Below are 12387 nucleotides of genomic sequence, written 5' to 3'. Positions count from 1 at the left end.
GAAAGGAATTTAAGGCAAGAAGCTTGACTGAATCCTATAAATTAGAATCTTGGGACAATTGAGGAATTATGAATATGGACTGGATATCTGATGCTGTCCCAGAACTGTCCATTTTCTTAGGTATGAGCATGGTATCATGTTTATGTAGAAGACAGTCTTTATTCTTAGGAAATGCAGCCGAAGTACTTAGGAGTGAAGTGACAGGGTGCAGCTCCCAAATGCGTGACAAAAATGGTCTCTCTGTGAAAGAGACAAAGAAAATACAGTGAAATAGTAATTACGCTTTCTAAGTGGGTTGGCTTCCCTGGTGGCTCAGCAATAAAGACTCTACCTGACAATGTAGGAGATGCAAGTTCGATCCCTGGGGCAGGAAGATTCCCTGGAGAAGGAAATGGTGACCCGCTCCAGTATTTTTGCCTGGGAAATCCCATAGACAGAAGAGCCTGGCGGGCTGCAGTCCTTGGGATCACAAACAGTTAGACACAACTTAGTAACTAAACAGCAACAAGAAGAAGCAGAGGATGACTCTATTCCTCCCAATTCTGTATGTCTAATATATTTCAGAATAAAAAAATTGAGGGAAAGATTAAGAAACTTATTCTTCAGAATCTTGGAGATTAATCTTGCAAAAACAGTTCTGCTATATACAGGGGGCAGGAACCACACTGACTCCAGAACAGTTAGAGAAAAGAGAGTAGGCAGAGTCCCAGCAAAGTGCAGAAAATGGAGATAGCATATTTCTTATTTTTTAAAAAAGGTCAGAGGCACAACTATGAAAGGAGTAACCTTAACCCACTTCTCTTTCAACACAGATTGGGAAATAACAACTATGAAAATTCTTTGAGAATTCTTGAGGCTGTGTAACTTACTCCCAGTTTGAGGTAATAATTAACTGGCATTTGTGGAGTGTTTGCACATCCCCAGCACGGCACACATTAGTCCACTGAGTCACGCAGAAGTTGCAGGAGGTGAATGCTATTATTTCCTCTTTCAGAGTTAAAGCAGTGGAAGCTGTGTTTCCCCATCAAAAGTCTCAGCACCTGTCTGGCTCCCTGGCCACCTAGACCTTCCTAACTCAGGCCTTCACCACCTTTCTCAGCTCTCCTTTTAGGGAGTGTGGAAACTAAACCCAACAGTTACCTCCTGGGGTGCTGCACCAACCCTTGGGGCTTCCTTACCCCAGCCCACTCTTTTGTAATATGTTCTTTATTTAACTCTCTGCTCAAACCATCCGAAGTTGAGTGTGCCCATTTCCTGCTGGAATCCTGGGAGCAAGAGGGTGAGAGTAAGAAAAAGAAACTGGAGACAGGTGAACCCTACCCAGCGAGTAAACAGGTCAGAAAATAACCCCGGTTGGTGGATAAGGCAGCCCCTTAAAGAAAGTGAAACAGTTTGGGAAAACTCTAGGCGTGGTAGAATCACTCTGGAGAACAATTTGGAAATAGCTCGTCATGAAGTTGAATGTGCAAATTCTCTATGCCCAGAAATTCCACCCGTAACATCTCTCACGCTCTGGAGAACATGTACAGGAATCTTCCCAGCACAACTGTTTATATCAGGAAAATTCTGGAAACAATATAAATGTCCATCATTCCTATCTAAGTAATGAAATAATACACCAGACTGAAAAGTGAGCGAACTAGAATTACGTGTACCCACATGAATGACTCCTATCAACAGAACGTTCAGCAAGGAATATAAGAAGTCAAAGAACACCATTTCCTGCCGGTAAATGCAGGTGCTACCCTGCATGTGTGGTTGAAAAGCAGGCCAAGCAAACTAGGCATCGTTTAGAAATACAGACATATGTAGTGAGAGAGGAAGGAATGGCTGGGGATACTAAACACCAAATTCAAGGTCATGGTAACCCCTCCCTCACCCTGAGCAAAGGAGGAGGGGCACAAAGGAGGAGTCATCCACAGGGGGCCTCAACTCTGCTGGTGATGTGTTATTTGTACACTGGGTGATTAGCATCTAGGCTTTATTTTATTAATCCTTGTTCCTTATATGTGACAAATATTTAATAAATATTTTAAGGAAACAACAAAACAACTTATGGAGGTTTCCAGGGAAAAGGAAGAGTCATGGGGTTGCTGGACTCCCTTGGCACATGAGGATGGTTTGCTCACATCTCCTCATTCTTTTCTGCTTCTTTGACTCAAAGTAGCACAAACCATCAAAGGTTTCTGGGGCATCTCTGAACTCGAGGTTCATTTGGCTGCAGAGTGGTTCCAAGAGCCAAATGCCAGCCCTAAAAACCTCAGAAGACGCTTCCCTGGGAAACATACCAAGAGAGCATTCAAGTGCATCAGCTTCCTATCAGGAGAGGTTATAGGAGGATTTCTTTTCATTGTACTTCAGTGTACGTTGCTTCACAGATACTGTGTTTTTTGCAAGGTGATGGTTTGCAGTGACCCTGTGTTGAGCAAGCCTATGGGCACTGCTTTTCCAATGGCATGTGCTCATTCATGTCTCTGTGTCCCATTTCAGGAACTCTCTCAGTGCTCCAGATTGTTTTACTATGATGACAGTATTTGCTGCAGTCATCTGCGATCAGTGATCTTTGATGTTAGTACTACAAAGAGATTACAATTCACTGGAGGATCAAATAATGGTTAGCATTTTTTAGCAATAAAGTATTTTTGAATCAAGGTATGCATATTTTTTAGACAGATTACTATTGCACCTTTAATAGACTACGGAATCGTGTAAATATAAGTTTTATAGGCACTGAGATGGAGAAGGCAATGGCAACCCACTCCAGGGTTCTTGCTTGGAGAATCCCAGGGACGGCGGAGCCTGGTGGGCTGCCGTCTATGGGGTCGCACAGAGTCGGACATGACTGACACGGCTTAGCAGCAGCAGCAGCAAGCAGTGAGACTGAAGAACTCACGCAACTCGACTTATTACAATATTCACTTTATTGCAGTGATCTGGAACAGAATCTGCAGGATCCTCCAGGCCTGCTGTACACGGCTCAGAGCATGTCTGGGTTGTGTTAAGGAGTTCTTTAGAAACCACATAACATTTCCTCAAGAAATGCTTTCAGTCATTCCAAGAACTCTTTCTGGGCAGAAGAAAGGAACATTGGTCACTGAAGAAAGGACATTGTCTTCCCTGCCATAGCAAAAGGCTGACGAGCCCTCCTAGTGCCCAGCAGAGCAGGGAGGAGCCTAGTTCTGGAAGGGAGCAAACTCGGGCTTGAATCTTGGCTCCACCACTTGCCAGGGTCACCGCACGATTCACTTCACATTCTGAAAGCTTGGTTTCAGCATCTGGAAGGCTGGATCAGTCCACCTGCAGAGGGTGGCTGTGAAGGTCAAGTGGGATCATGTTTGTAGGTTAAACAGCGCCTGCACGGAGCAGGGTCTTCAGAGACCCGGAAGGGACCAGCTCCCTCACCCTCTTGGTCTGACGCTCGTTCCCAGGGAAGCCTCTGCCTGGAGTCACTCTCTGATGGTCACGTGGCCCCAGGCCCTGCGCTCCGTGTGTGGGTACAGGCTGGCGGGGCCGTATCCCCTTGCTCTGCAGACCCAGGCCCACGAGGGTGTTTGACAGGGTCATGGCAGCAGAAAGGAGCATTGGTCACCGAAGAAAGGTCATTGTCTCCCTGAATACACTTCCTTAGGCCTTCCAAAGTCTCTTTCCTCAACATCTCCTAGCACCACCACATCTGTTGGGAGAACCTCTGACTGAAACCTGGCCTCCACCACAGTAACCATTTGTATGAGTTACTTTTTCCCCAGGAGATCCTAGTAAAGAACTCAGAACTAATAAGCCACCACCAACTGGACAAATCTGGTAAAGGTCATAAGGAAAGGGGAGCCTTAGTTCAGTCCAAGTGCCCTCCCAGAGTCCTCCTCGCTGGAATCTATCTTGGCTGAGCAATACACACACCACCAGGAAGGACCCTGAGTCAGCGTGATTGGCCAGAGACAGGCGGGAAACTAATCCCATCACCATAAAACCCAGAGACTGCCAGCCTCATGGCAGAGCAGTCCTCCTGGGTTCCCTCATCCTGCTGCTCTGCACCCGGGCGCCCCTTCCCAATAAAATCTCTTGCCCTGTCAGCACCTTCGTCTCCTCGGACAATTCATTTCCAAATGTTGGACAAGAGCCCCCTTGTTAGGAAGCGTGTCCCTTCCTGCAACACCAGAGGTCTCTGCCAGATGAGCCATGGTGAAAGGGACAGGTCCTCTCTGCCGAGTCTAGAAGTCCAGTCCATGGGGTCAGAAGTCCCAAACAGTGGGGGCCTAAACCCCGGCATATACCAGCTAGGACTGTGGCCTGTGGAGCAGGGGAGAGCATGTACATAGGGGACTGAGTGTAGCACCTGCCATCTACCTCTGTAAGGATTAGATCACGTGCTGCTGCAGCTGCTGAACTTCAGCACCTGCTGAACTTCAGCACCTGCTGAAGGAGTTCAGGGTTGAGAGCAGAAATGAGACGCTCTGTGCTTGGGAGAAACTGGCAGAACAGGTCTTCAGGTAGTTAAATATTTTCATGTGCCAATTTTATGAGCCCAATTCTTGTATCTCCTCAAATCAAGAAAAGCACTAAAACTCTTCGTGGTGACTGCTATTTCTCATGACTAGCAGAAAGCTTCACAAGACCAGCAGAAACCTTCTGGAAAAACCTATGTGCTCGATTGCAAGTACTCCCACTTCATCAGAATCACATATACACTGTTGTTCCCCAGGGCCTCTTCAGAGCAGTTTCTCAGAACTATCTGAGGGGCTGTGTCCTGGGCTGCAGTCCTCATGCTGCCCCAATACAATTTGACTCGCAACTCTCAGGTTGTGCTTTTCCTTTTTACGTCAACACAATTCAGGGGTGCAGCAATAGCTTCATCAGCCTCCAAGCCTTCTCCGTCACAACATCTGCACCGTTGTCCCAAAACCCGCTGTCCTCGGGCAGACTCCCTGCCTCTCGCTCTGTCTTGCCCTTTCTGCCAAGATCACTCTCCCTTGGAAGGAACTAGCTCTGCTGCTTCCTCGGAATGCCTCTGGAAGCCAGGAACTGTTACCTCCCTCGGCAACTTTCTGGCCCGTGTTTGGAATGTGATTTACGGTACTGACCGCGAGTACAAGAGAAGAAGGCAAGGCCAGGCCCTCCCAGCTGAGTGCAGGGCTAGGTGGTTCCGAGTTCCCGCAACGATGCAGGCAGGGAGGGCCCCCTTCCAGGGAGGAGTGAAGGGTCTCTGCCTCTAGGGCCCCACAGTGTGGGGGTGGCGGGGGGTCTCTTCCCATAATGGTACAGTGTGGATACCACTGCAGTGCCCTCCCAGCCCAATGGGCTGGCGGGTGAGGATCTGTCCGGGGAGCTTGAAGGAGACGCTGGGTTTGCTGGGACTTGCTGCTGGGACTGCGGGCTTCAGGCCTGACTCAGCCGGCAGGGCTGGGCGCAGGCCAAGGGCCATGGAAAGACTTGGGGTCACACACGCGGCCACGGGCTGCGCTAGCTCAACTGCTGGGGCAGCCAGGACTCACTGGGCAGGGGAGTGCAGCCCAGGGAGTCGAGACCTTTATGCAATTATAGAGGCTTTTTCTCCACTTTGGCAAGAAGACATTCCTCTCCTGAGGAGGAATTACGAAGCAAATTGTTCCTGACTCTCTTCAAAGGCCAGGGAGGTTAGGACACTCCATCCTTCTCCAGGAAGCCTAAAAACACAGGCAGATTTGTCTACTCTCCGTGCTTCAGTGTAAGTCACTGCCTCTGGCACCTTGACAGAGGCGCCTCCGCGCCCCCAGTCTGGCTGCCGGTGGGACGCAGACTTCTGCTCTCCCTCTTTTCTTTTTTAACAGTTTTTTTTCCCCTGTGGACCATTTTTAATGAGTTTACTGAGTTTGTTACAATATTGCTTCTGTTGTCTTTTGTGTTTTTGGTTTTTTGGCCTCCAAGGCACCTGGGATCTTAGTTCCCTAACCAAGGATCAAACCCCCAGCCCCTGCATTGGAAGGCAAAGTCTTAACCACTGGACCACGGGGGAAGTCCCTCCGCTTCCTCTTTTATTTGCTGCAACACAATAAGAAATACATGTGCTGGTCCTTGTCGCCTGGTTCCTGATACAGAATTCCTAAAACAGTTGTGATTTCCTTGGTGACAGAAATGCTAGAGGCATCCTTCTCTTCTATCATTTGGTCTTTGATGCTGTTTTCTGGTTCAGAGCTCCTAAATCCTTGGAGTTTCCCATGTGAGGAAACCTCCATAAAAATCCCTCAGCTATGCAGATGGGAGCACACTATATGGTTGGGAAACTATTCTGGATTGGTCAACACACCCACATGCTGAGAACAAGCCCCAAGCCCACATGCGTGGAGACCCTCCTGGACCTTGCCCGGTGTACCTCCTCGCCTGTTTGCCTGTGTCCTTCATCCTGTCCTCTATGATAAACCAGGAAACATAAGCTAATGTTTCCCTCAATTCCGTGAGCGGTTCCAGCTCAGAACTGAGAGGGAATCATGGGAACCCTCAGCTTTGTAGCCAAGTAAGTCAGAAGTATGGGAGCCCTGGGGGCCCATTACTTGTGATTGGTTCTGAAGTGTGGGCAGTCTTGTGAGACAGAGCTCTTAACCTGTGGAAACTGATGCTAATTCCCAAAATGACTTTAACTAGAGGATACCCTGTTGGTATCCAGAGAGCTAGAAATTGGTTGGCAAGGGGGGAGAAAAAAAAACCATACATTTGGTGTCAAAAGTGTTGCAGGTAGAGAAACAGCTTTTCCTTTACCCTCCAACCCATGGGAACTTTTCCTCTCAGAGCTTTTACTGGCAATTGCTGCAATGGAAAACAGGAGGGACAACAAAAATAACAACCCCAAAAATGTGACAACATTTTGGGTAATTTTACAAAGATCTTACAGTTGCTGACTGCCAGCTGAGACATCAACCCCAACAACCCCTTCTGAATCCTGTCCAGGCTCCCAGTAGCTTGGAGAGCCAGGCAGGCTCTTCTGACCCCCTGCTCCTTCCACCAGAAATTTCTGTCAAGTGCCAAAGCTTTGTCCAAGCCCCCTTCCTGGCCCCTCACCCTGGACCCCTCTCCAGAAGAAGCCCACTTCATCTTTGAATCCCAAATTAAAACCAAATAGTCACCCACCAAAGTTGACTGCTTAACTGTGCCTGGAAACCCAGACTATAAACTTGAACACACTCTGAAGAAATAGGAAATCTATCTTCCTCCTAAATCTCATGGACCCCCTCCCTCACTGGGCAGATTAGGAAATGGGGCTCCAGAGACTGTCTCAGATCTGAGATCACTGCAAGTTTCTCAACTCTTAGTTGGATGTTCTTTAAAATATGTCACGCCTCTGCCCCGTCTGGAAATCTAGCATCGTCCGACCAAACCGGAACTAGGAAGAAGGAAATGTTCTCCAGACGGAATGAAGCTTTCTCTCTGGAAATCTGGGATCCCTCCTAAGGCAGGTAGCGTATTGGGCCCCCTGACCTCAGTCTAGCCCCAGAGGCCACCCCTCAGGCTGCCTGCATAGCTATTCCTTCTAGCGCCCACCCCCAGCCCCCCCTCAGCAGAGTATGCCCCTCCCCATCAGCCCTCCTCCCTTGATCCCTCCCCAACGCCCCACTGCCCCAGACCCAGTGCTCCTGCTCAGCCCAGGCCGACCCCGCTTAGTACTCACTGCACCCGTCACCATCTGGATCTTTTCCAGCCTGGGCGCTCACTGCATGGGGCAGGGACCCACAGTCTGGCCCTCAGCGGGTGCTGAGAGAAGGTATGTAGAGAGAAGATGAAGGCATGGAGGCAGGACACGGGTCTTAAATACAACTTTATTGGGAGCAGGCCGTCGTCCCCGCAGCAGCCAGCTCCCACGTATACACAGTATACACAGCCCCGCCAGCACCCAGGTCCTTCCATCCTTCTACAGCACCCGGAATGCAAAAGAACCAAACACATGAGGGGCTCTGTCAGTGACAGTGTCTAGCGCCGTTGAGAGCCAGCACCCAGGCCGAGGACATTCAGGACCTTCCACTCATCCTCAGCTCCCCACCCCTGCCCCAACATGGCAAGACCCGCGAGGATGGGCTCCTCCAGTCAGTGCACGTGACAGGCAGATCCTTACTGGTGCATGCCCCACCCCATTGCAGCCCCCAGCACGTTCCTCTTCTTCCACAGACACAAGAGATCACCGTAACTTTTGGCTCCGTCACCAGAAACCTGTGCCTTGAGGCTTCTCTCTGCTCATAGAGAAGAGTATGTTCTTGGAGAGCATGGTTGGATTAGTGATGTGGTCCCAGACAAGACATAACCTCCCAACTTGTCTCACTCGTGCTTCTTTTCAAAGGGAAAAAAAAAAAAAGGGTAAAAGAAAAACATCACGACAGAAAAGAGCTTTGAGACCCAGCTTGTGTCAGGAACAAGATTGGTTGTCCCTCCTTAAAATGATTCCTCAAGCCGCTCTGCTAGGGGCCAGACGCCCCCACAGACGGCCTCTCCCTTCCCACCCACCTTTCTGCACGCCCCCGTGCCACCTCGCCTCTCCTCACCAGGGAGGGGTGCACCAAGCTCGGGGCGCAGTGCTATCGTCAGCTAGCGGGGGTCCACCTCTGCCCTGCAGCCCCGCAAGCATTCACTCAGGCGGGAAGGGGGTTCATCCTCTCTACCTTCTTCAAGGGTGAGAGCAGCCCAGCCTAAGATATCCGCCTGCCCTCTGCCCCTAGTAGGAGCTTGTTCAAGGGCTCAGCCAGGGTTAGACCAGGGTTAGAACATGGTCCCAGGCTCACCGGCTGGCCCGCTGGTCTGCAGACTCTGACTTGCAGGGAAACCCGGTAAAAGTGCTGACTGCCTGTCACCTCACTGGGGTCCAGGACTCGCCACCTGCACTCAGAACCAGAAACTCTGGTGTCCGTGCTAGCACAGCCGCACCCTCAAGAAATACCCTGCTCAGCCAAAGAAGCTCTAAGCCCAGAGCATCTTCTCACTCGGAGCTGTAGGAAATATCCCGGTTTCCATTCCCCTACCGTATCTCTGAGACAGACAAGTCTCCAGCAGCACCAAGGGCCCCTGGGTCAGCTAACTGATTGTTGCTGCCTCCTGAAACCTGTCCCCAAGGCACCTGAAGAGAGAGACCCTGTCGCATTTGGGGGTCTGGGGGATGGCCAGGCTGTGGGAGGCAGGAAGCAGGCACCCTAGTTCATCTCTGCATCTGGGCAGCTCAGTCTATGGAAGATGACAGCCGGGGCTGCTGGAAGCACCAGGGTCACCACTGCCCTGGGGAGGGAAGGGTGTGTACTCAGAGAGCAGACCTGAGGTAGCAAACAGTGAACCCCGTTATCCAACTGCAGAAACTGCGGCCTGCGATGCAGTGGGACGGTCCCCAGGCCAGACCACATGCAGCTCTTCAGATGACGTCCTCCTGGATGTTCGACACCTGGCCCTTCTGGGCGTGTCCCACATCCCCCCAGTGGGGTCAGCACCATGGCAATGCTGGTTTAAGATAACGGCCTTATTTATACCTGCCTCCCTGGAGGAAGAAGTCATCAGAACTGGGGCCTTCTCCTCCCTCCCTAGGGTGACATGCCTTCAAAGCTTAGCCCCCAAGACAGCAGACCCTCCCAGATCACCCTTCAAAGTCACTGCTTCAGCAACAGAACCTGTCACCCCTCGAAAGTTTCAGCATCGCTTTTGGACGGTCGGATCCCTTGTGAAGAAGACAACAATCTCCATGCTGACCACCTGCCTCCACCTGCAAAGCCTCAGAGGACACCGGCACACAAGCCCTCCCACTAGTGTGGTGGCCAGATGACACTGGGAGGAGAGGGAGCCCTCGGACGGACAGCCGAGAGAGGAAGGAAGACGCACCCAGGCCGCTCCCTGCCCCTGCACACACCTCATTCCACATGGAGTGGCCCAGGCTCCAGTTACACCTGCCCTGCCCCCGCCCCTCAGCTCTGCCCACCCCCCAGCCAGTTTTCACTGTTCAGTCCAGGTCGGGCAGGAAAGAAAGTGGCTGAAAGCACCAAAAAGACCTGCCTTGTTCAGAGATGGCTCAGAGCCCTGGGGCCCCCTGAGGGTGCCACGCTGCCGGGCCGTGGCTCTTCCAGCAGCCTGCGACCTCCCTGCAGGGAGCGTGGTCCCTGAAGTTCTGCTGGGAGGCGCCTGTCCATCCTCCTGTCCCTGGGAGGCTGGGCCCGCGCCTCCTGCCCAGCTCTGCACCCCTCTGAGCTTCGCTGTGAGGCTGGCCCCGGAGGAGCCGGGCGTGAGGTAGACTGTGCCTTCGTGACTTCGCTTCCCCGCCCAGGTCCTTGTCCCTGGATGTGGGTGACCTCATGGCCTGGGCCCCAGGCCGCTGCCTTGTGTGGGCAGCTAGCAGGGAGGCGGCGGCATGATGGGCCTGACAGCGGGCAGGAGGGCCGCCGGCTCAGCACGGCCTCAGGATGCAAAAGTCCAGCTCCTGGGGCTTCCGGCGCAGGTCGCACTGGTCGCGCGCCAGCAGCCGCCCTCCGTGGCCCACACACTTGAGTGGACGCCTCTTGAACCCCCGGCCACAGCTCTTGGAGCAGGGCGACCAGGCGCCCAGCTCCCAAGTCGGACAGGGCTCCCCGCAGCTGCGCGTCTCCACCGGGCGGTGTGCAGCATCGCAAGTGGATGCGCCACGCTGCCCTGGGGACCCGCGACAGTCCACCGGCCGCCGCTGCAGGCCGCCCCCGCAGCTGGCCGAGCACGGCCCCCAGCTGCCCGCCACCCAGCGCGCGGGGGCCCGGGCGTCCGGCTGCTCCACCTGGTTGGAGAGGCTGAGGACGCTGTTGTGGTGTACGGAGGGCGCCCGCGGCTCCTTGGGCAGGTAGAAGGAGTAGCGGACCCGCGGCGGCGTCATCTTGCCCACAGAGAGCACCTCCACCGTCAGGGGCTCCAGGATGGGCCGCGAGGCCTGCAGGCTCTCCACCGCCGTCCCCGTGCCGCTGTAGCGCAGCAAGCTGCCCTTCACCACCAGGTCCCGCTCCACGGCTGACACCACAAAGTGCCCATTGAGCAGGTATTTGCCTTGGCTGTTCTTCAAGGCCAGATAGTTGTCGTCTCCGATCAGCCCCTTGTAGCCGCGCTGGCGGATGTCGATGCTGGAGGCGCCTGCTGGGATGGCCACCACGAAATTGTAGCCATGCCTGCGGTGGAAGGATGCATGTTAGAGGACTGCAGGCCTCATGACACCACTGCCCTCCACCCCAAGATAGGTTCCTCTTCCTCAACCCCCCCCCCCCGCCCGGCGGCTCACGCAGGTGCTAGAGTCCATAGCCTGGCCCCGTCCAGGGTCACACAAACCAAGTGGTGGTGAGGCTGCCTCACCCACCACCAGATCCTCCAGAGGCAGTGGAGAGGAAGGAGGAGGAGCAGCGTGGGGGGAGGCTGGGGCTCTGTGCGTGGAGGTGTGTGTGTGTGCTCAGTTACTTCAGTTGTGTCCCGACTCTATGCAAGTCCATGAACTGGAGCCTGCCAGGCTCCTCTGTCCATGGGATTCTCCAGGCAAGAATAATGGAGTGGGTTGCCATGCCCTCCTCCAGGGGATCTTCAACCCAGGGATTCAACCCAGGTCTCCTACATCTCTTGCATTGACAGGCCGGTTCTTTACCACTAGCACCACCTGAGTGCAGGGAGGCATACGGCCCCAGAGTCAGGGACACAGACCAAGCCTTGGCTGGGGTGTCAGCTCCCTGGTGACTTCAAGTGAATCAGACTCTCCGGGCTCCACAGTTCATCTACGCAATGAGCGGGTTAAAAGTACTGATGTCTTAGGCTCCTTCTGGCTCCACTAGGCTATGAAAGGGACACCTGCCATTTAGCTAGTGAAGCAAGTCAAGGGATCTACCTTTAATCCCCCCGCTGAGTCTCCCCTGCAGGTCCCTGAGACTGCAACACCATTGGCTCTCAGTGTCCGAGCACCCAGAGAGGTTGCACCCAGGGCTCGACAGAGGACAGTTACTGTCTGGGGGGACAGTGGAGGCTCCTGGAGAGCCATCAGGGCCTTCCCACCAGCAGCATGTGGACCCCCAAGTTCTCAGAGCCAACCATACCCCCTCAACTGAGACAGCAGGGGCTCTGCTTGCCTCCTCTTCTTCCAGAGAGTGGGTCTGGACTTTCCAAGGAGCACAATCCCCTGAAAAAAAAGGGGCTGTGCTGGACCTTGGAAAGCCAGGAGCCCAGGCTCTGCTGGGACAATTCTCCAGATGATCCAGGCACCCATGTCCAAGGGAGGGGGCTCCCTCACACCAGCTGCTCACTCCCCAGTCTCCCTAAAGTTTATTGCTATTCTTGCCTTCATCCCATCCCCAAGGCCAGGGCCTTATGTTCGGGAATCAGGAAGACTGTCACATCTATCCCCAGGTACGTTTTTTTTTTTTTAAATCAACATCAAGAACATTTAGTGAGCATTTATTA

The 12387-nt window shown here is 53.0% G+C and overlaps 1 protein-coding gene across 1 annotated transcript in view; it reads right to left on the bottom strand.

Annotated features, from left to right (window-relative positions):
• Nucleotides 1-7767: 7767 nt before the first annotated feature.
• The window catches only part of ADAMTS15 (ADAM metallopeptidase with thrombospondin type 1 motif 15), a 29249-nt gene continuing 24629 nt past the window's right edge, over nucleotides 7768-12387 (bottom strand). The window contains exon 8 of the mRNA XM_040255882.1: nucleotides 7768-11117. Within this exon, the coding sequence (XP_040111816.1) occupies nucleotides 10376-11117 (742 nt within the window). The 3' untranslated portion in view covers nucleotides 7768-10375. The remainder of the gene's footprint in view (nucleotides 11118-12387) is intronic.

The sequence above is a fragment of the Oryx dammah genome, unplaced genomic scaffold (genome assembly GCF_014754425.2).
Source record: "Oryx dammah isolate SB20612 unplaced genomic scaffold, SCBI_Odam_1.1 HiC_scaffold_15, whole genome shotgun sequence".
NCBI classification, from domain to species: Eukaryota; Metazoa; Chordata; class Mammalia; order Artiodactyla; family Bovidae; genus Oryx; species Oryx dammah.
Note: the sequence above shows the minus strand (reverse complement) of the source record. Positions and strands in the feature narration are given on the sequence as shown.